The sequence below is a fragment of the Mus caroli genome, unplaced genomic scaffold, assembly GCF_978045245.1.
Source record: "Mus caroli unplaced genomic scaffold, Mus_caroli_1 scaffold_1, whole genome shotgun sequence".
Classification (NCBI taxonomy): Eukaryota; Metazoa; Chordata; class Mammalia; order Rodentia; family Muridae; genus Mus; species Mus caroli.
Window position 1 is genome coordinate 191,006,401 of NW_028227256.1, and position 24,401 is coordinate 191,030,801.

Below are 24,401 nucleotides of genomic sequence, written 5' to 3' on the forward strand. Positions count from 1 at the left end.
ATGGGATCCCATTACAGATGGTTGTGAGCCACCCTATGGTTGCTGGGAATTGAACTCAGGACATCTGGAAGAGCAGTCAGTGCTCTTAAACTCTGATCCATCTCTCTAGCCTTACTTGTTACTTGAAGAGGATCTGTATTAGAATCCCAGCACCTATAGCAACTTATAACCATCTGTAAGTCCAATTCCAGGGGATCTGATGCTCTCTTCTGACCTCTGCAGACACTAGGCATGCATGTGGTGCACATGCATACATGCATGTGTTGGGGTTTTGCCTTTTATGCTCTACTGTAATCTTAAGTGCAGCCCCAAAGACCCGGAGTCTGAGCATAGCCCCTGGGACCCTGCCCCCAAGTTAATCTGATTGGTGAATAAAGATGCTGACAGCTAATAGCTGGACAGAAGAGACATACGTGGGGTTGAGTTTTCCCAGGCTTAGAGAGAGGAACCACGAGGAAAGGAGAGAGAAGAAGGAGCTGCTATGGAAGAAGAAGAACTTTCAGGAGGGAGAGAGAGAGCTGTCATGGGGTAGGAATACAGAGAATGTGGCCCTGTTGACTGGCTAATTGGAGCTCAGAGCAGCCCAGAAGAAATGTAGTAAATAGTAAGTAATACGTCAGTGTTGTGGATAGGAAGATGGATTCTAACAGCATGGAGGGTAGGTAGCTGCCCAGCTCTAGTGCTGCTGTCTTAGTTAGGGTTTTCCTGCTGTGGACAGACATCATGACCAAGGTATCTCTTGTAAGGACAACATTTAATTGGGGCTGGCTTATAGGTTCAGAGGTTCAGTCCATTATCATCAAGGTGGGAGCGTGGCAGCATCCAGGTTAGCATGGCGCAGGAGAATCTGAGAGTTCTACATCTTCGCAGGAGAATCTGAGAGTTCTACATCTTCATCTGAAGGCTGCTAGCAGAATTCCAGACAGCTAGGATGAGGGTATTAAGCCCATGCCCACAGTGTCATCACACAGTGTACTCCAACAAGGCCACACCTACTCCAACAAGGCCACACCTTTAAACAGTGCCACTCCCTGGGTCAAGCATATACAAACCATCACAACTGCCTAAGGCATATTTAAAAATGTAAAGGCTGTGTGTGTCTTTCATCCAGGAACATAAATAGTTAAAGGTGGGGAAGAAACCCTGGGCCAGGATTTTTAATATTTTCTACTACACACATCTATGCGAAATACTCATGCACATAAAGTAAAATAAATAATAAAAGTTTCGGGGAACTGAAGAGCACTTACTGTTTTTGCAGAGGATCTGGGTTTGATTCCCAGCACAGACACAATGGCTCACAACCATTTGTGACTTTGGTTTCAGGGAATCCGATACCCTCTTCCGGTCCCTGAGGGCACTACATGTACATGATACAAGGCAAAATACCCATGTACATAAAATAAGTACACCTAGAAATTGCTTTTAAAGAAAAGAGTAGCTGGGCAGTGGTGGCGCATGCCTTTAATCCCAGCACTTGGGAGGCAGAGACAGGCAGATCTCTGAGTTTGAGGCCGGCCTGCTCTACAGTGAGTTCTAGGACAGCCAGGGCTACACAGAGAAAACCTGTCTCAATAAATAGATAGATAGATAGATAGATAGATAGATAGATAGATAGATAGATAGATAGATAGATAAAATAAAAAAGAAAAGAGTTTCCACTGACCTCCAAGCAGATTCTGTCTCAGCCCCATCTTGTCTCCATCTTTAAGAAAAGGAATCTCTGTGCCTTGTCTCCTCCCTGTGAAGGGGACTCCTCATCTCCCCATGAATATTAGTAGCTTGGTCTGATTGGTGCAACGGTGTCAGTTCTGTTATTGGGTAAGCAATCTCTTTCTGATGGAATTTGGAGCCCACACTACAGGTGGGAATTCATGTCTGGTTCTGTAAACTTGTCAAAGGCTTGTGGCTAAGGAGGTCACAGGTCCTAGTGAGGAATGGACAGCTGCTGTTTTGCTACGTGGATATGATGCACCTATTGAATTGTCTTCTAAATGACTATGTTTATCCCCATGGATCTGTGATGTTGCTGCTTGATTACTGCAGAGACTTGTAACTGGTCAAAACGCTGACACAAGAGTTTGTGTTACTCCCCTGGTGCCCAGAGAATATCAGAGAAGAGAGGGCAGAAAGATGGTAAGAGCCAGAGTAAGACCTGAGATGTAAGATGCTGTCTTTCAGTGGTAACATGGCCACAGTACACTTGAATTCATAGCAGCTGCCATTTCCTACACAAGACATGCCCAAGACTGGGCCTGAGAGCATCCAGCCATGGAGGGAGGAAGGGCTTATGAAGCTCCACCATTCCTGATAGCTGATAAGGGAGAAACATTTTTTTTATAAGTGCGATATTTGAAGTGGGATAACCAGTAAGGTGCACAAACTCCTGTAAATAACATCTTCCTCAGGATTCTGTAGGCAAGTCTGATGAGACTCATTGATTCATGAGAGAGAGAGAGAGAGAGAGAGAGAGAGAGAGAGAGAGAGAGAGAGATATGAAGGCATCATAATCATAATGGGGTAGTTAGGAAGAGGGAGGAGATCAGGGGTGAGTATGGAGATCATAGTGCGCTGCTATAGGCATTTTGCGCTTGTGGATTGGTACATGATCTAGTCAGGACCCAGACCTTACTCTGGTCCACTTCTAACTACACAGGTGTGGTTGGAACCTCCACAGACAAGGCCTCCCTCTAAGAAGAGACCAGCCATATGCATCCTCTCATCTCCCTCTTATTGGGGCTGGCAGGCTTAGTCGGTTTCTCCTCCCCCTCCCCACTTCCCCCCCTTCTCCTCTTCTTCCTCTTCCTCTTCTTTTAAATCTGGCACACGTTCTTCCTCAAGCTGTCTTCCAACTCACCATCCTCACGTCCCCATGTTCAGATGGCAGCCACACCTGACTTTTGATATGCTCTGAAATATTATTCTGCTTAGGCATTGGGATTTGGAGGTAGGAGAATGGAATTTACCCCAAGCTTCCTTTACCAGAGAAGGCCCATGTTTGGGAGAGTTGGATTTTTGCTGAGTGTGCATATCCTCACACTCCCCCAGCACTTTACGTCATTCACCACCCTGCATAGCGCCCAGGGAGGCTGACCTGAACGTCCTACAACAGTCTACTCCTTTGTCTCTTCCACAAATGGGAAGCACCATCCAGGGGTGACAGGGAGAGGAAGGAGGGAACTGACTGCAGACACTGCACAGTTGTTTGGACTTCTGCACTTCTGGCTTATGCTTTTGTAAGCTACACCCCTTTAAAACTGTTAAATCTTAAAAGCTGCGTACACACACACACACACACACACACACACACACATCATAGCCCCTAGTTGCCCTAAAACTTGCTCTGTGGACCAGGCTGTCCTCGAACTCATAGCTCTACTTGCCTCTGTTTTCCAAGTGCTGGGCCTTAGAACAACTTTTGAATTTTCCTCTTTCTATTGTGGTTTCAGGGTATTAGGCTAAGGTTGTGGTGCTTATATGGTAGAAGTAGCAAGCACTTTTACCCAGTGCGTCAACCCCATGGCCCATTGGCTCATTTTATTAAATGCCACAGAAATTATTCACCAACAGGTGCCATCTCTTACTTGTTGTGGAATGGTCATAGGGCTGGTGTTTGTTTCCCACTGGACTGTAGTCACATGATGCTCAGCAAGTATTTGGTGAATTTTTGTCAAGTGAATGACAGGATTTGAACTACAGTCCCTCCTCTCCATAGTTCAGATACTTATTTGAGCATACTCATGCCATGCACAGGTGCCCAGTAAACTCTAGGAGCTGTTAGGTTAAACAGCATAGAGCAGGCTAAGTCTGTGACTTATATTTCCAAGTGCTTCAACTTCCTGAGTTGCCTCAGTGGTTCATGCCCAAACAAGTGTGGCTCATGCCCAAACAAGTACCACATGGAGTGTGAGGAACATCTGAAATACCCCGAGACAGACAGACAGGGTGCTTGCCAGAAGAAGGATGACCCCATTTCTCTAACTCATAAAATGTCCAGTCCACAACTCAGGAAATGAATGCGAGACATTTTCATTTGTTTAGACTTAAAGGAATCATGTTGAATAAACTTCATTCATAGTTACTAGTTTTGCATTTACAAAGTTGATATTACCTTTATTATACTTAATGTTACATTAGTTATCATTGTTTCATTCAGTGTGAGGTAAAGCTGATACAACCACTATGTGTTTATATCCATAGTTACAATCAAGTTCACAACTGTAGGCTCCAAAGTGGTTTGTGACATTTATTACAATTACATTTTCACTGTGCAAGTGTTGCAAGAATTTCTCATGATGAGGTGTACCCCAAAATTTGTGTATCTCTGGAAAGATGCTTTTGTGGGTAGGGCTTAAAGAAGTATCAGGCAGGGCTGTTCTAAGACCACTCACCAGGGCTCAGGAGTTCCTAGTTACAAACATGTCCTTATTATAATACCGTAATGAAAAAAATTCCATGATCTTCCTTCCTGGGTTCCCAAGCAGGATTGGAGTCAAAGACGATTTGTCATAGTACACCTCACTTTTGCGTAGAGCTGTGCCTTTGATGATCTCCAGGGCACACTCCTCCTTGGGAGAAGCTTGGGCACTAATTATCCCAGAGATCTCCTTCAAAGCTGTTTCTGTAGGCCACAGGAAAAAGTGAGTTAATCCAGGGCTAGAAGAGTTCTCATGATAGAGACTCACAGACTTCTATGTGCCAGGCACAGTATACTCATGTCTGAGTCCCACAGTCCCTCTGAGGACCCTTAGACAATTGGGTATGTCCAGTGTTGACCAAGGAAGACTGGCTGGCAGAGGTCTGCCTCCCTAGATGGGAATCTGTGGGGCCGTGGAGGTGATAGCTTAGGGGTCCAAATGTTCTCTGGGTGTTTTGGTTGGGGTGACATGTTATCATGGGGGTACAGAATGAGGACTAAATAGCTGATGTAAAGTGTAGGTGGCAAATGAGAATGTGTTTTGATAATGATCCACTGCTTTATAGAAGGCAAAGTAGAACCAGGCTTTGGGTCTCTCTCAGTCCTGACCACTGTCACTGGGAAGGGGCTGCCAGTAATTATGCTGTCTCTTCTTTTGACAAGGTCTCATGCATCTCAGGCTGACCTTGAACTCAATATATATTTGAGGATGACTCTGAACTTCTGATCTTTCTGTGTCTACTTCCTGAGTGCTGGGATTACAGGTGTCTTACATAGTTTATGTGGTGCCAGGAATTGAAACCAGGGCCACATGAGTACTAGATGAGCAGTCTGCCAGCTGAGCCACAGCTCCAGATCCTCAGCTTCTTAAACAAAAGTTTCTCACAGTCCTAGATAGGTGTTTTAGATAAATGTGGAACTACTGCCCTCACTGTCCCCTTTCACCCCTCACCTTTCACCTCTCACCTTTCATGAATTGTATCAACATGCATAACCCTGTGCAATGCCAGAAGTAGGCACCATAGATGCAGCACAATGTCACTGGCTGTTTTTGTTTGTTTGCTTGTTTGTTTACCAGCATTCCCTGGATGGTGTCCAAGAGCACACTCAGTACTAATTTCTCCTATTTATTTATTGGTCTGTGAAGGTTCTTTTCTTGTTTCTCATGGCCTTGATTCTTTGAAGAGTACTGATCACTGTTTCTAAGGAATGTAAGTTAGATGTATGCCCTTCTCAGTGTATCACATTGAGGAGTCCATGCAATCAACTTCTCGTCACTGTTCAGTCCAGTTAGAAAAGTATGCAGGTGTTGGGTATCATTTATAGAATAGCAGTGGTCGGGGGAGTTCACGTGGGCATAAGGATCTCAGAGTTCAATATACCTTGAGAATGGAAAGGACAGAGGATCAAGCTTGACTAGACTCCACCAGTGAAGGAAGTGGCTCATTGAGTGACAGGGCTGACTGACACTTCTAGCTCTGGTCTCTAATGCGTTGCCGCATCAGGGAGACAGGACCCGCTTTTTCATGTGGTAAGGCTGACAGATCAACTTGGGGTCACTTATTCCAGGGTCTTTTCCTTACCTGTGTCTATGAGGCCAAGGACACAGAGAGTGATGGACACGTTGACCTTGGTTATGTAGTGTTCTGTTCTAATGGTGGAAAAGAACCCATCCAGAGCAAACTTGCTTGCAGAGTAGGGAGCAATCATAGGCTGGGTCATTTTCCCTAAATGATAGATTAAAGAAGTTTGTTAATAAGGATCTACTTTGACCTTAGACAGAACAGGCCTTGACTAGGAGGAGGCTGCCAATCCTGAGGGGCCGTTTTGCTCACTGAGACCCCAGTTTCTCATGATTCTCTAATTTATCTTATGGAATTACATTTTTGAAAGGATAGAAATTAAGTATTTGGAGGTGTGGTAGTTTGAATGAGACTCCGTTCGCCCCCAAAGGCTCATATATTTGCATACTTGGTCCCCAGTTGGTAAAATGCTTGGAAGGATTAGGAGGTGTGGCCTTGTTAGAGTAGTTGTGTCACATGGGTTGGGCTTCCAAAATCCCAGGCCGGTCTCATTTCCCCCGTATCTCCACCCCCTGCCTGCTTTCGTGAGGATCAGGATATAAAGCTCTCAGCTACTTCTCCAGCATCATGCCTGCCTGCTCCCCATGCTGATGATAGTGGGCTAACATCTGATGCTGTAAGCAAGCTCCCAGTTAAATGCTTCCTTTGAGAAGCATCATGGTGGTCATGGTGTCTCTTAACAGCAATGGAATGGTAACTCTCAACACCCAGCAGCTGTGCTCAAACCTTACTATAGATGGACAGTGTTAGCAAAGAAGCCTAGCATTGCTGCGGCTCCATTCTTTTTACTCAGGATCACTACAGGAATGGGCAGCTTGGCCCAATGAGACAGGGAAACTGTTGGTGTGTCTCAGTTCTTTTCCTTTCTGGGGTTTCTGGAGAGTGACAACCCTCTTTCTCTCCCGATGGGCACTTTGTGCATTTATATGGAGCTAGAATTGCTATAGCTAGCTTCCTTGTCCACTGAGGAGGAAACACATGGGGAGGCAAGCAGGGCTAAGAGGACCAAGGGGACATGGCCTGAAATGCATCGGCTTCAAAGCCTGCCCTACATCGAAACTCCAATTCTGTCAATAATTTTCCTAAATGTTTAAGAAAAAAATATAGATCCAGAATATTCATAGGAATAATATATACTTAAAATAGGAGCTTTAGAGAGGTGACCTGGGTATAGATTCCAAGTTGGTATTGCTTAGCTACAATTTGTTGATAACACCATATTGAGCTGAAATAACCATGTAAAACTCTTATGGACTGGGACTCACTCGGAGAATGCTGTTGTTGTCAACAGGATTAGTATTCACATCTCTCACGCCTTTAATCCCACCACTGGGAGGCAGAGGCAGGCAGATTTCTGAGTTCAAGGCCAGCCTGGTCTGGTCTACAGAGTGAGTTCCAGGACAGACAGGGCTACACAGAGAAACCTTGTCTCAGAAAAATAAAAACAAAACCAAAACAAAACAAAAAAAGTCATGTTGGGACAAAAACTTAGGGGAACAAAAAATGCCACTCTAATAAATGAATTTAAACAACAAAGTGGAAAGTAAGAAGTCTAGTTAGAGGGGGGTGAGTGAATTCTCATCTCAGGAGTCAGTTCAGGAAAACAGGTGCACATGGGGAAAGGAAGGATGGGAGGACAGATGTAAAACTTGAAAAGCCTCCAGGTGCTGGAAACACTCACCTTGCCCCTTTATTCAAAGAGACCCCTCTTCTAGCCTAGGAAGGCTGTCCTCCCACAGGCAGTGTGCAGACCAGCTTGAACACATGCCATAGCCTCTTTCAAGAAATTGAAATAATAACAAAAGGATTCCAATTACTGCCGCTTGGTTTTGAGTGAAAAGGTTATATAAGGCTAGGGCTGAGAGATCCACTTTCAGGCATGAAAAGGGTAAGTTAGTTGAGGCTGCTGCTCTTGCAGAAGGCAGGGACATGGAGCAGAGAACCACAGCAGCTGAGCTTAGACAGATGCTAACTTTCCCTAAAGCTTGTTGTATGTCTCATTTTAAAGTTCAAAGGCTGACTAATTGCTCAAGGTTGAGAGGTCAGTGAAAAAAAACCAAGATTCAGATCTGTTTCTAGTGGCTCACACTCTTTTTTTTTTTTTTTTAATGACTACACTCCCAGGTTTCTATTGTTTATTGTTAGGTCTACAGACACTTAAAGCACTTGAACCCTATACTTGGCAGGTTTTTCCCTATTCTAAGAGGTGGTACTTGACTCTAAGTCTACTCATTAATTAGTTCACAATGCTGCTGTTGTAGAGCTGCTATAACTGAAAGAACACCAGACCTCTCATCTGCAAACTACTCAACTGCCTAAAGCGCACTAAGGCCTGCCACAATGCAGCAGAGCATGCTAATTTACTGCATTTCTTAGGTCTTTTACATTCCCTTTCCTCCCACTTGCCCTAGAGAAAGGTTCTTACTCTGCAACCTCAGCTGGCCTAGACCTCACGATGTTCCTCACGATGTTCCCCACTCAACTTCTCTAATGTTAGTCTAAGCCTACAATACCACGCACAACTTCATTCTCACTTTGTGAACCTACATGCAAAAGATCCTCCCCTAGTTAACTTGCTGAAAGGCTAACAAGAATATGCCATGTTCATATTATTACAATTCAGGTCTCTTTAACCCTGTGATGCTTTAAAGAAAGAAAGAAAGAAAGAAAGAAAGAAAGAAAGAAAGAAAGAAAGAAAAGAAAGATATAAAATGCACTAGTGGGGTGGAGCGTAGATGTCAGTAGCGCTCCAATGCATGAAGTTCTGGGTTTGATCCCCAGCACCACATGCCTGTAATCCCAGCGCACAGGAAACAGAGACAGGAAGATCAGCAGTTTCAGTTACCATGGCTAGAACTGCAGCTCAGCTGGTAGACTGCTGGTCCAACACTGAGTTCATGCCCCACAACATACATCAGGTGTGTGACTGTAAATTTCAGCACTCTTTACAGGTGGGGGCAGGAGGATCCCCAGCTTTACAGAAAATATAAGGCCAGCCTAGGCTATAAGACCCCCTTATCTGGGGCTGAGGGTGGACAGAAATGGAACAAAACACTATCATGAGAACACAGATGAAAATTCACTTGAAACCACTGTACAAAAAGTACGAAAGGTGTACCTTGTACAGCAGTGAAACAAGAATGGCTCCAAACTCAGTGATCTAATCTTGGGTTTCAAAAGTTTACTCAAACTATAAACACTGATTTGAAATCTGGGGCATCTACAAGTCTGGAAGCTACCACCCACAATTCTCACTTTGATGAGAATATTGCTGTAGATGTATGGTCAGCATGATTACTCACCATGGGATCTGAGCAGCAACAAATGACCTTCAAAATTCAAACCTGTTTATGTAGGTGTGTAGTATGTGAAATAGACACAAATTGTCTGCCTGTCCTTTCAAAAATGTCCTAACTCATGAAAAATCACTTTTGCTATAGAAGAGCAGTGGTGACCATGTGAAGAAAATAGGCAACGTGGAAAAACTCATGGTTTGTGCTGGGCTGTCCTGTGAGGAACTCGTGTCTGTACTGAGCCTGGAGTCTGAACAGTGCACTGATGTTGTCCCATCTTGTTGAGAGCAGTTCAAATACCAAGGCCTAAAACTGAAATAAGAAATTGCCTCCAACATGAGGTCTACACAGCTCTTTAGGAACCACCCAGAGAAGCTCCACAGGCTAGGCAGGAACACCTGGGGTCCAGAGGCATCTTGGTATCTGCTTCTAGCTGGCAGTGAGCTGCTGGCTACTATCAGCACCAGAACACCCAGGACTCTGGTCCTAGATAGCCCCAGGTTCACACGCTTACACTCGGATTACATCTCCTCTGCAGTTGCCTCTACTTCTCCTTTATTATTTTTATTCTTATTGCTGTCGTTGCTGGGCTTCTGCTCTTTATGTTCACATTTTCCAGGAATCATGTGTCAAATACAATTCCAGCCCCACAGTGTTGGTAAAGGTCTCTTTGATCTGTTGTTTAAGCCCTACATAGGCAAACTTTATGACTACAGTACTATTTTTACTTTCAGGCTGACAGATGAAGGTGTCCATCGTCAGGCTTGTGACTCTTAGCTCTTCAGATTTGCTTCCCCGGGACACTACATCAAATCAGTCACTACAAGCATGATGACATCGCAGTCCAGTCCAATGGTTCCCAACCTAATGGTTCCTAATGCTGCGGACCCCCACCGTAAAACTATTTCTTTTCTACTTCATAGCTGTAATTTTGCTACTGTTATGAATTGTAATGTAAATGTCTTATATGCAGGATATCTGATAAGCAGCCTAGAATACACTGCTAGGGAGTTTCCCACCCACAACCCATACCAATATGATCGATATCACACAGACATGCTCAGAGGCTTATCTCCCAGGTAATTTTAGATTCTATCAAGACAACTAACATTTACCATCACATGTGGTATAAGAAGGTACCTTTAAATATATATTAAAAAAATTACAGAATTATTAAACAAAGGTCAAGTCAGGGCAGCTGGAGCACAGGAAAAAAAAAAAAAACCAAGGGAGGAGGGTGAGCAGTGTCATAGCCCCCGCCCTACCCTTTGGAGGTTTGAAACACCTGGGAAGCCAATGTTATTATTTCCGCACTTAGATAAAAAGCCTCAATTCAGGTCAACTTAATTACAGAGAGGAAACCCTTGATTTTCAGGGCTTCAGTACCCCCCTCCCCCGCCCCCCAGAGATTCTTGATTTAGGAATTGCTGTTAATGATTGTGAGCCAGAGGCCCATAAAAGAAGAAAATCTGGGGCAGATCACAAAAGCAGGAAAAAGAAGACAACCTCCTGGCCCCCAGCACATTCCAACACAACCTTGGCCATTTAATTCAAGTCTGTTTCCTATTTGTAAATACTTTCCCACATGACACACCACATAAACCACACATGGTGGCATACATGCGATCCCAGCTCTCTGGAGGTAAATCAGGAGGGCAGGGGTTCAAAGTGCTCCTCAGCTACAGAGCAAGCCCAAGACTTCCCTCGGTCACACAGGACCTCTTCAAAAGAAAATGAAAGAACCTGGATGTTCGAAGGAGTTTGTCCTTCCCAGCTTTCTGAAATGTTGTAAGATGTTCTAGATGCAAATGTGGAATAAACTTGTCTCATAAACTGATTAGCATTGTGTGGGAAAGTCTTTTGCTAAAGTTAAGCTGCACATCTTGGCATTTTAACTAGCCAAGTGAGAGCATTCTTGAGACAGGAAGCAGGAAGAAAAGGGTTGAATCATGTCAGAGTCACCAAGTCACATGCGTGTTCTGGGAAGGTCAGATTCTCACGGAACAGGGTTGTGTGGGCAGGAGAGGAAAGGGTCACCTTGTTCCCAATGACACCCTGTGGGAGCTACTTGTGCAACTGACAGTCAAATGCCTGGCAGGATCAGAACCTCATTAACAGAGGTAATTTGTAAAGAGATTGTCTTGATATGCTTGGAGCAGTTGTAACACTGAGGGGCTGAGAAGCCTGTAAGTATTAGGCTCAAGGTTAATTTCTAGATAACATAGAAGCAGACACAGAAGCAAGATATATATGCAGCTGATTCTCGTCCAGGAAGGTTTAGTCACAGATAGAGCGGCAGTGACTATATTTTCTAAAGCAAAATATGGAACAAGGAGTCTGACATGTCTGAATGCAAATGTGATCATAAATGGGACAGAATGTGCCATTAGAACTATTCCCAAAGCACTGGGTTCCAGCTACTGCAGAGTAGCCAGAACTGGCAAGCTGGTACACAGGCTGTGCACACGGGTTCATTAGGTGAACACCAGAGGTCAAAGGGAGGCTTGGAGTGCAGGGTCTAGGATGATTTATAGCTCAGGCCATGGAAACATAGTAGACTTCAAGCAGGAGCTTGCCCAACCGGTAATGCGGTTCCTTTGCTTGGGTCTCTCTACAAGTCTGAAGAAAAGAAGGACTGGAGCTTTTTAGTCTAGGTTGCTTTGTTCCTTTGTTTGGTTGGTTTTTAGAGTATTCAGTTAAAGAAGTTGAAAATGTGCCTTTGAAGTGGAAATCATTTGAAAATCCAGCAAGGAAGCTGATGGTGGAGAGGATAGAGCCAATCCCACCTGGAAACCAGTGGGGATCTGAGTGTTTACCACAGGGGTCACCAAAGAGCCCAGAAGGCAAACCCCCAAAGAATTTACCCCCACATCTTCCACTCCACTGGGTTCCTAGGACAAATACTTTTTTCTTTTGAAAGGATGTCAAACTTTTAGCAAAGTTGAAAGAGTGTGCACATGAGAATTATTCCCTACCCCCAGTTCCCTTTTAGACAGGGTTCCATATACTTCAGGCTGGCCTCAAACTATTATGTACTGGGGTGACCTCTTGAACTCTTGATCCCCCTTTCTCACTCCCAAGTACTGGGATGGCAGGTGTGCACTACCACACATGGCTCCTTTGAGCCTTCTGAGAGTAATCCCCGTAACTGAGGTCAGGACTGACACCATGTCCTGTCACCTTGAATACTCCAGTGTCCATTCCTTCCACAGAGGGACATTATCCTGCTTGGTCACACTCTGAGAAGGACAAGAAAGCCATTCATTCAACTCTTAGGGCTTCTGGAACAATTAGTAACAAGGTGGGTAGTTTAAGATAGCAGAGACTTATTCTCAGTTGTGGACTGGAGATGTGTGAAACCAATGAGTAGGGAGAACCATGCTTTCTTCCAAAGTGCCAAGAGAGGATTTTTTTTTTCTTCCTGGATGCCAGCATTGCTGATGGAACCCCTGCTCTAGTCTGTGACCGTATGTTCGTATGGCCTCTCTTCCTTCCATCTTTGGTCCAGTGTCTCTCATGGAGTACTTGTTGTTGGATTTAGTACTCCAAGGTGATTCCACCTCAAGAGCCTTCCTTCAATTAAACCTGCAAAGATCCTTCTAAACAAAATTTTGTCTATAGGATGTGGATGTCTTTCCAGGGACCGCCATCCAACCCACTGAAAAAATGCTAATCTATTCTTGCTCTGTAATCCACGGACCACCATAAGGTCTAGATGCTTGTCTCTACCATATAATTTATAGCAAAGGCACCCCAAAGAACATGAGTTACCTTGCATGTTGGGACTTGTCAGTCCACTTCTACTTGAAATAATTCCCCAGTCTCTCATTGAAGTTCATTGACACTATTGGGAAGTATAGGTACTTATCCTGTACCAGTCAATATGCCATGACTGGTTCTTGCCATATGAAGAACTATGACTCAATGTTTATGAATTATGCAAGCAGCCTATGGCCATCATAAGACTGTTTACACTATAGAAATATTACCAATCAGGTTTTTAAAAAGTTTCCTTTCTTGGGAAGCTGGCCATTGAACATACACCAACACACTTATGGCAACTGTTCTGCCATTTGGATTTGTCTGATATTCTGGCATGATTTGATTTGAACTATTCAGTTCTGGTAGTCTCAGGAGTAATTCTATGTTTGTCATATCCAATCCCACCAGATGGATACAGGGTTCCAGTCCATTCTGTGGCTGGTGATGTTAATCACGGGCCATGGGACTCAGGAGTAACATTGCGACTTCTCTATTGTGGAACTGTTCTTCCCCCTTGTAATCAGTAATTATGTTAAGTGAGTTATTTCAAAAGTATATTAACCATCCTTAAACACACAGTTCAGTGGCACCAGGCACATTTTTGTTGTGCAAGAGCTTCCACCACCACCTCCCGAACAGTTTTTATGTTGCAAACTGAACTCTACACCCATTAAACAGTAAGTTCCATTTTCTGCCTCCCCTGGGCCCAGCTGAAACTACTGATATTTCAGTACACCACTCCTTATTTTGTTTGCTTCCCCATATGTATGTCAGGATTTCCTCCTGGTTGGGACCATATACTATTTTTAAAGATTTATTTATTGTTATATGTAAACACTGTAGCTGTCTTCAGACAGACCAGAGAACAGAGAAGGGTGTCAGATTTCATTACAGATGGTTGTGAGCCACCATGTGGTTGCTGGGATTTGAACTCAGGACCTTCGGAAAAGCACTCAGTGCTCTTAACTGCTGAGCCATCTCTCCAGCCCCTCTGAGGCTGCTTCTAACCCGGAGTATCTACCCAGGAGTAGAGCTGCAGGATTATGCAGGATTATGTGCAATGCTGTTTTTAAATGTTTTGAGGAGTGGTGGTGTTTTTTTCCCCCAACACAGCTGTACCATCTACATCCCTCCTCCTAATATACAGGCCTTCCATTTCTTTCTGCATTTCTCTCTCCCCCTCTTTCTCTCCTTCCCTTTCTTTCTTCTCTTTCTGTCTTCCTTCCTTCTTTCCTTCTTGCCTGTCATGGTAGCAACATGCTAATGGGTGTGGGTTGGTCCCTCTCCATACTTGGGGTTTCCCTAGTGATTAGAGATGTTGAGCATCTTTGCATGTTTCTGTTGGGCATTTGGGTATGTTCTTTGGGAAAGTATCTTTTCAAGTTTTTTGGCCAATTTTGAATCCACTGTTTTTGTTTTTGTTTTTGTTTTTGTTTTTGTTGTTGTTGTTGTTGTTGTTGTTGTGTGTGTATGTGATTGAGCAAGTGTCACTTTGAGATTATATAAATGTCCTATTTCTTATTTAACCTTCAGCCTCTGGTTTTAACATTCATTAATATGTCCTGGATGAATGATTACCATGATGGTTGCTAACTGGCAATTCTCCAATGTCCTTTTCCTTTCTGTTTATCATTTGGTCCTCCACTATGTGGGAGAGACGCCTCCTCTCTCCATTTGTTTATTCGAGTGATTATATAATCATGAACTCATAGTTTTATATGGCATGTAATAGATTATAATCCATTTTGTTACGGTTATTTTAATGCTGCAGAAGTCCCAGACAGGGTTAGTGGAATCCTTTTAAAGTTAGTCTCTGTATACCTATTACCCTTTGACCGTTTCTTTACTCACTGACAAAACAAGATTTTTAAGCTTGCTTGTCCTTCCTTCCTTTCTTCCTTCCTTTTTTCCTTCCTTCCTTCCTTCCTTCCTTCCTTCCTTCCTTCCTTCCTTCCTTCCTTTTTTTCCTTCCTTCCTTTTTTTCCTTCCTTCCTTTTTTTCCTTCCTTCCTTTTTTTCCTTCCTTCCTTTTTTTCCTTCCTTCCTTTTTTTCCTTCCTTCCTTTTTTTCCTTCCTTCCTTTTTTTCCTTCCTTCCTTTTTTTCCTTCCTTCCTTTTTTTCCTTCCTTCCTTCCTTCCTTCCTTCCTTCCTTCCTTCCTTCCTTCCTTCCTTCCTTCCTTCCTTCCTTCTTTCCGGTACTGGTGATCTTACACAGGGCCTTCAGAGCCAGGCAAGCTCTGTGCTGCTGAGCTGTAGACTGGGAGCCTCTTGTACTTCCTGTTTCTGCCCCGGAGCTGCTGTGTCTAGAGGCATGGGTCCTTTTAGTGACACAGAGAGATAAGATCTGGGACTCACTGAAGTCTCTCAGTTGCAGCAAGGGGAGTAAATGTTTGTGTGCATGATCATGTGTGTGTGTGTGTGTGTGTGCACGCGCGCACATGCATCAGGTATTCATGGACGCCTCAGTCTAGGGTCATTCTCTCTTTGTCTTCCTACCCTCCACATGAAAGCCCTTGTTAGCCATCCTAGCTAGGCCACAGGGATACCGGTGGTCCCACAACCCTTGATTTTAATACTCTGTGCCCATGGCTATGTGCCCTCCCTCTTTAGATTCTGAATCTTCATCCCCGTCTCACTGTGTCTTTAGTTGTCCAACCACCACTGCTGCTCCCTGACACAATGCTGGTCCATCTTGCTCATGCCTGTCATGTCCCTCCTCTGCAAAGACACCTGCCTCATCCCTTCCATCTTCTCTGAGTGGCTCTACACTGAGTTATTCCACAGTATGTCACATAGTCCCAGTGATGATGGATTGCCCCACCTGGAGGCCAACAGTGTCCCCATCAGCAAGCCCTGCCATGAAAGCTTAGAAAGAGAAAATGATGAGAACTTAGCTCTGTATCCCCTTTGCAGCCTAAGGAAAACCATGGAATCATAAGTTCAGACACTAGCAAGATATTTTACCATCTACTCAATCAAGAGTATCATTGTTGCTAAATTTGTAAGAGGTGTAACCTAGAGGTTACAGTGTGCCTGCTCTTCAGGTGATACCTTGTCACTGTGTTTCATCAACTCTGAGAGGCGCACAGTTGTGAGATGCATTTTTTGTTCTGTATACCAAGAAAAATGAGCACAGTTCTCCCTGGGGTTCCCATGCTGCACTTGTTGAAGCAGTTTCTTTAGATTTATATATACATGGTTTCATTTTTTTCAAATCATGCACCATTACTTTGTACTCAACAATGCTTTTCAGACAGAACCATCTCCCTCCATGGCATATTGTTTTATACTGGCAGAATTTCTTTCAAGCTTATTTACTGTTATTATTATTATTAGTGTGTTTTTATGTGTGTGTACATGCATGCGTGTGTGTGTGTGTGTGTGTGTGTGTGTGTGTGTGTGAGAGAGAGAGAGAGAGAGAGAGAGAGAGAGAGAGAGGTGGGTGTCTGGGTGTGGTTGTGAGTGCCATGCCATGCCGTGTTTGTGGAGGTCAGAGGACAATTTATGGGGTCGGTTTTTTCCTCCTGCCTTAGTTTGCAGGACTGACTGAACTCTGGTCTTTAGGCTTACATGGCAAGGGCTTTTCTCAGGTCCTTTAGGCCCTACTGTGCAGCATTTCTTAAAAACATGTTTTCAAGCTGCCAACACTAGTTGTTAACTTCTCTGATCTTCTAATGATATCTTATCAGTGTTGAGTCAAGATCACAGAAGTATGGTCCATCACATCTGTGTTGGGATTCCTTTTGCCTTAGTAGTTTTTCTGGTGAAATCTGTTTCACATTCCCAGTAACAAAGTGTTCAGAACCTCATGTGCTTCTGGGTATTAGCTTTCAGTTTCCATAAATCCCTGGCTGGAAACAAGACTGGGGCTAATCCTGTATAATCGATATTTACTTCATTAATTTTTCTGTTTCTATTTTGGTACTCAGAGTCTGTGTATTCCTATGGTTGGTGCTGTTTTAAGGATGAATCCTGGTATAATTTTTAAAAATCCATTATACTAGTCAGTTATGTTTAAACACCAAGCATGTAGCTCAGTTTGAAGTGGTAGCAGCAGGAACAGCTGTCGATGTCTCTGCATGGACAGCTGACAAGCATTGGTTGTCCCAGTAAGACTAGGGTTTCATTCAGATAGCCCTGATGGAGGCTTTACTTCCCTCTGAAACTTCCCAGGCCAGGCTTTCATCATCTGCATCTCAGTGTCCTTATCTTCCAAGTTCCCACAACAGAACATTAAAATCCAGCTCTGGATACGCCACAGCATTCCTAGCCCAAATTTCTAAAACCCTTCCACAATCTTTAAAACATGGTCAGGACCGTTGCAGCAATAAACTCTCTCATACCAATTTCTGTCTTAGTCAGGACTTCTATTGCTTTGATAAAACACCGTGACCAAAAGCAACTTGAGGAGGTAAGGGCTTATTTCATCTTGCAGGGCACAGTTCATCATCCAGGGAAGCCAGGGCAGAAACTCAAGGCAGGAACAGATGAAGAGGCCATGGAGGAGTGCTGCTTATTGGTTTGCTCTTCATGGCTTACCTAGCCTGTTTTCTTAACATTACCAGCTCAGGTATGGTACCGCCCAAATCAATCACCAATCAAGAAAATACCCCACAGGCCTGTCCACAGGCCAGTCTGGTGGGGGCATTCTCTCAAATTACTCTCCATGGGTCAAGTAGCTATAAAACTAGCTAGCACACTGTCTGTACCTCCCCACCCCAATTCCATTCTGTGACTAGAGAAACTCAAATTATGGCAACTAACATTTCTTTCCTTCCTTCCTTCCTTCCTTCCTTCCTTCCTTCCTTCCTTCCTTCCTTCCTTCCTTCCTTCCTTTCTTTCTTTCTTTCTTTCTTTCTTTCTTTCTTTCTTTCTTTCTTTCTTTCTTTCTTTCTTAGCTTCAACAGGGTAAGTTCTAAAAGTGTTGCTGACTTTGCAAGTTGTGAGGTTAATGTTGTCCTGAGTTGTTGTGTCCTGTCAGTACTTTATATTACTGGAGGTGCTTTTTGTGATTGTAGAAGGTGCTCCCTGTGCTTGTAGAAGGCTTCAAGGGGACTCTTGACTTATTTTTGCAGTATTAACACACCCTTCCTTTTCACTGTGTGCACACCATTACTTTCATATCATAGAAATAGCTTTAAAAGTTGATGACATTGCTCTTCTTCTGCCCTCGCCTTCTCTTCTTAATCTTTCACAAGGAATTCATCCCAGAATTCACTTGTTTCTCTCTGTGCTCCCCTTTGGAGGACAGTCTTATTTTACATCATACATTTTGTTGAGAAATTCAGGAGCCATATTTTAAACCTAAATATGCATCTGTGTTGAGTCTAAGTTAGGCACATGCATCTTGTCTCTTTAAGCCTTAGTTTTCTCTGTGTACTTGCTGGTAGCATTATCACACTCCACACCCATGAGGAAGAAGTTGACATTTTCACCTAGAAGTGGCCTTGAATAAAGCTGCGGCCAGCTGTGAGGCAGCTGTGAGGATTTCAGCTCCACTACACTTGATTTTGTTTTCACCTTGAAACTCATTATGTTTCAGAGCAGAGCCTCCACCCTGCCTCCACCTCCCAAGGTCCGTGATTACAGGAATGTGTCACCATGCCAGCCCACCCAGCCTTGTAAAGAGAAAACTTGAAGCCGTTGTCATGGACAATACTATGTTGGCCTCAACCTGAAAAAAAAATTGTTACTATTTTCATTAGAGAGGCTTTCTGAGTTCAAATCTCCATGTCTCCTTTAAGGGGCAGATAAAACACGGGACAGTCCATTAGGTACTACCTCAGTCCACCAGGACTCACCCAAGTCATGATCTTAGCCTGTCCACAGCACCTCCTGGAGGCTGTAGGTCCCTTGTGAGGCTCATGGTCACCCCTTTGGCATCCTTCCAGCCCCTGTAGATGACATAGCTACATACATGCTTCACCTTGTATGTTTCTAGTCTTCACAACACTCCAATTCCAGAACAAGGCATAAATGAGTTACTTCTGGGTTAATGGGATTGAAAGGTAAACAGGAACATTTTCTTAGAGCAATCAGAATTGGTTGGGTGAGTAGTGAACATGGCTTCCTACCCTGGGGCCTCGCCCTTTCACATCCACCTTCGGACTTTTACCACCTCCAAGAGCTACAGCATCACCCTGAGATTCTGGCCAACCATCTGAAAGCCACAGTACCAGAGCTGAAGGAGATTAACATCTGTACATTCTTGTCTTTATGCCAAACATTATGGAAATTCTGAATCCTGCTAGTGAATCTGTGCAGTTGAGAAACCTGTTGTTTTTGTTTTTTGGTTTTTTTTCCTCCCTCCTTATAATGTTAAATTCTTAAGTTTGGTTTAGACCACACAGGCAGCCCTCAGCTCACATGAAGGTTACAATCCAACAAGTGATTTCATTCCCACTAATGTACTACCATCTTAAGGAATATTTAACCTTGACAGTGTGCCTGAAGTACTGTACAACTGCATTAAAACACTTGAAATCTCTGTAGATGGTTGAATAAGCCAGAGAACCAATGCATTCCGATAGGATAGAAAATTAGATTTGTCTGTCCGTCCATCCATCCATCTATCCAGAGGATCTTTTAAAAGTTATTCTTTTAAAAATTAACAGTTAAGGGTCTTTGAAAGAGAGGTCTAAGTGTTTAGAGGCTATTGACAAGGTTCTGTGTTCTTTCAGTGTATCTTCATTTTGATCTAGGAAATCTAGTCCTTTATTACCATGCATAGTTTCAGTTCAAACTGTTTTCCTTGATAAGGAAGAACTTACATCTACCCAGGTATGTATCCTTTGTTTTATGGTTAGGAGTATTGGGACTTGGAGGAGGGGAGACAGACAGACAGACAGACATGCAGGCACACAACTTCTTCTTCTTCTTTTTTTTTTTTTTTTTGAGACAGGGTTTCTCTTTATAGCTCTGGCTGTCCTGGAGCTCACTTTGTAGACCAGGCTGGCCTCGAACTCAGAAATCTGCCTGCCTCTGCCTCCCTCGTGCTGGGATTAAAGGCGTGCACCACCACGCCCGGCTTGGCACACAACTTCTGAAGGTGACCTTTCACAATGCAGTAAAAGATGGAGAATTTGTTTAAATTTCTCTGGTGCTGGCTGAAAAGACTTCCTGTGAGATGGGGGTAGATGGAGTTAGGGAGGAGGAGGAGGGAGGGTGGGAGGGAGAGATGGTAGGCTCATCACTGAGTCCTTGGACAGGACCACACATTGAGGAGGGGGTGGGAAAGCTGCATAGATACTCAGTTCCTATGCCGTGCATGTGACTGGCACAATGAGTCATGATTGTGGAACCTATAGAACTAGAGGACTCAAAAGTAGAATCAGCTTTACTGTCTGTGATGGTTTGTATATGCTCAGCCCAGGGAATGGCACTATTAGAAGGAGTGGCTCTGTTGGAGTAGGTATGTTATTGTGGGTGTGGGCTTTAAGACTCTCATCCTAACTTCTGGAAGTCAGTATTCTGCTAGCAGCCTTGAGATGAAGATGTAGAACTCTCAGCTCTTGCACCATGCCTGCCTGGATGCCGCAATGTTCCTGCCTTGATGATAATGGCCTGAACCTCTGAGCCTGTAAGCCAGCCTCAATTAAATGTTGTCCTTATAAGAGTTGCCTTGGATATGTAGCAGAGGATGGCCTAGTCGGCCATCAATGGGAAGAGAGGACCTTAGTATTGCGAAGATCATACCGCTGTGAACAGCGGTAAAACCCTAACTAAGACAATGTCTAAAATGAAACATAGATGACCCATTTTAAGTAAGGGCTGATAGACTTTTCCCAGATAGTCTCTTCAAATCCAGTGGGTTTTTTTTTTTTTTTAAAGGTAAAATTCAAGCACTAGCATCTTGTTTCAAAATACCAACTGGGCCTTTTTTTCCTCTTTTTCTTTTTTCTCCCCCTCCCCCTCCCCCTCCCCCTCCCCTCCCCCTCCCCCTCCCCTCCCCCTCCCCCTCCCCTCCCCCTCCCCTCCCCTCCCCCTCTTCTCCTCCTCCTCCTCCTCCTCCTCCTCCTCCTCCTTCTTCTTCTTCTTCTTCTTCTTCTTCTTCTTCTTCTTCTTCTTCTTCTTCTTCTTCTTCTTCGTCTCCATATATAACCCAGAGTGGCCTGGAACTTGTGGCAATCCTCCTGCCCCAGTGTCCTGAGTGCTAGGATTTGCAGATATGCTTGGATCGTTTTCTTCTGCTCTTACATGTTTCTTGGCATGGATGGTGTGGAAGGGAGTCATTCAGCAACATTTGTGTTCTTTTGTAGAAGGAGAACCTCTGATTTTTAGTTTTGGATATAGACTAGATCGCATCTGTAGCCCACTATGTCTGAGGGTTGTAGGTTTCAGGATATGTCCTTTATTTTTTATGACTAGAAATCAGTTATCCTTCTTGGACAGACAAACAAATATAACACTATAGTATTGGTAGTCCCAACACAACTGGTTCTCAGAAAGCCTCGTAGGTTATGACTATCTATCTGCCTTGACTGCCTACCTTAGGCTGGTCATAGGAGAAAATGAATTTAGATTTGCTTAAAGCATGATAAATTTTGTTTTAGTTATAGGAGCTTGTTCAGTAGGGCCAAGAAAGGTGCCGAGTTGTGGCGCAAGCATTGGCACCATCTCTGGGAGAGCTATGGAGATGGCCAAGCTTGAGAAAGACAGAGTTTAAACCCTCTGTGAAGTGCAAAACCCAGAAATGCAAACAAACAATTTGCTCCATATTGTAACCCAGCAAAGAATCCACTGCCCTGTAAGTGATCACAACTCTAACACAATATATTTTTTGTGACCTTAGGGTCAGTTTGATATTTAGTGTCCCAGGTTTGTGAGATTCAGATTTTTAAAAGTAAAGATGAATGAATGCACTTCCTGATTGCTGAAAGGAAGAGACCAGGTTTGGGGAGATGGCTCAGTCAGTGAAGTACTTGTTGTTCAAGCATGAGAACTTGAGTTCAGATCCTCAGCACTACATTAAAAAAAAAAAAAAGCCAGGCTTACATTGGATAGGATAGGAAGAGACAGGAGGATTTCTGGGGCATGTTGGCCAGCCAGTCTAGCCAAATCAGTGGGCTCTAGGATCTGACCCTGTCTCCAAAAAAACAAATAAGGCAGAGTGACTGGCGAAGGCACCTGTCAGCCTCTGGTAAACCATACACATGTTCATGTTCACAACCACTACACACATACACAAATACATAGAAAAAATACATAATCGAGGAACACAATACGCTTCTCTTAGGGTGAGAAATTAAGTTGTTTGCATTGTGCAAATTCAAAGATGTGCCTCAAAGCAAGAAGGCTGAACTCTAGGCTACGCAAATGACAGATATAGGGAGAACCACACAAATCGATTTCTGCCTCCCAGACCCTATGGAAATTAGTGTCATTCCATAGATTCCCCCAAAATGTATAGAAACATAGGTTATCAGAACTCCATCAGATCCTTAGGGTCTATGGTAATCTTTGCTCCTCCTGAGCACATTTACATCATGTGCATTATAAAAGTTAAATTCTCTAGGCAAAGGTTAAATAGCTTTTGCTTGGACTGCACGTCTTGGTTCATCAACAGAATCAGAAATCATTAAAGCCATCCACACCATGACCAACGTACAGGTTTTGGCCAGTGCAGGGGATTCACTGGGGATGTGCCCAGCACCCTCCCACTCAGTATGCATCTGGAAGCTCTCTTTTGCTTTCAGCTCAGCAGGTCTGTGGGTGAGGAGGGGCCAGAGTCTGTGCTGCCTGGAAGCACAGAGGTGCATATCAATCACCCTGCTGGCGGTGGCTGGTGGCACAGACACACTGTCCCTTTATCCAGTCACCACACGGGCCCTTCCTGCACCAGAAGGGAGAACACTCTACCACATCTATGGCCTTATTCATTTCAAGGAGAACTGACATTTGTGAAGCATTTAACAGTTCATAGTTTCCTAGGTCATTTATTATTATTGTTTTTCTATCCTAAGAGCTAAGTTTATAAAGTTGATCTGTATTCCTGTGTTCTGACTTTCCATCCACATCTTTGCTAATCAGCAAGCATGGGTAGGACTTCTGTTCTGAATCCAGGAGGAATCCTCAACTCTGGAGACTCTTGGTGGTGCCTTTGGGTGGTACCATCGTGCAGAACATGGGGGAGGGGAGGGGACACACTATCTCCCTCCATGTCATAGAATTCTATTCATTGTATTCATTGAGGGAGTTTCTTTGCTCCATTTTGACCTAGTTGCTTGCTGCAATTTTACTTTTTTTTTTTTTTTTTTTTGAGACAGAGTTTTACTATATAGACCAGACTGGCCTGAAACTTTTTATGTAGACCAGACCGGTCTTGCACTCAGAGTCCTGCCTGCCTTTTCCTTTCAAGTGATGGGATTAAAAGGTCATGTATCACCAAGCTCAGCCTAAATTTCACTTTTAATGCTACAAATTGATATTTAGAAAAATACCCTCAGTATACACTGTTATCACTGCCCCTGCTCCCGCAGGACTGGGGATTAACTCCGGTGGGTGTTGGTTAGGCAATGTTGACTAGGCAATGACTCTAGCACTGCACCACACCCTAGAGCAGCAGTTCTCAACCTGTAGGGCTCGACCCCTTTGGGGGTCGTATGATACTTTCACAGGGGTAGACTTACCAGGTATCCTGCATATCAGATATTTACATTATGATTCCTAACAGTAGCAAATTTATAGTTGTGAAGTAGCAATGAAATAATGTTATGGTTGGGGTCACCACAACCTGAGGAGTGGTATTAAAGGGCAGCAGCACTAGGAAGGCTGAGAACCTTAGAGCGAGTTTTCTCTCCATTGTTATGTTTTCCCAGCCAACCACCCTACTGTGTGTCCGTAAGTTATTCGATTTTTATTTCTGCTTTTGGATCCACTGATGCACTGCCCTGTGGCTCTTAGTTATGATGGAAACAGAGTCTTTTCAGTTCATTATGACCAGGTCACTCTTGTGAAAAGACCGGAACTGGCTACGCCTCAGCAGCTTTTCCTATCCCTATCCTCTCCCAGGCATGGCTCACACACCAGGTTTCCCACAGGCATCCCGGGCTGTTGATTTTTGTTTGTTCTCTTAGGAGATTTTATAGTCCTGCTTTGACCAAGCCTGACTTTTTGGGGGCCATTAGTTCCTCTCAGTTTCTCTTTCTCTCAACATGCATGTCCCTCCCTCACCGAGTGTACATCCCAAGTCCCTGATGAGTGAACCTGTCTGTGTATCACTGGCTTCTGTATAACATCACCATGAGCATTTTAATGTGCATGCAGTGTGACTTTCCTGTATGGAAACCTAACTCGAACTTGTGCCCGCACAGAGTCCAGCATAGCCCTAGCCTTATTCTTTTCTCCA

At 43.9% G+C, this 24,401-nt stretch overlaps 1 protein-coding gene across 2 annotated transcripts in view; it reads right to left on the reverse strand.

The window, feature by feature from the left end:
• Window positions 1-4,085: 4,085 nt before the first annotated feature.
• Hsd11b1 (hydroxysteroid 11-beta dehydrogenase 1) overlaps window positions 4,086-24,401 on the reverse strand; it is a 46,781-nt gene continuing 26,465 nt past the window's right edge. For both annotated transcript variants that reach the window (XM_021176794.3, XM_029475029.2), the window contains exons 6-7: window positions 6,001-6,144; window positions 4,086-4,621 (exon numbers count right to left, since the gene is read on the reverse strand). In XM_021176794.3, coding sequence (XP_021032453.1) covers window positions 4,398-4,621; window positions 6,001-6,144 — 368 coding nt within the window. In that variant the 3' untranslated portion in view covers window positions 4,086-4,397. The remainder of the gene's footprint in view (window positions 4,622-6,000; window positions 6,145-24,401) is intronic.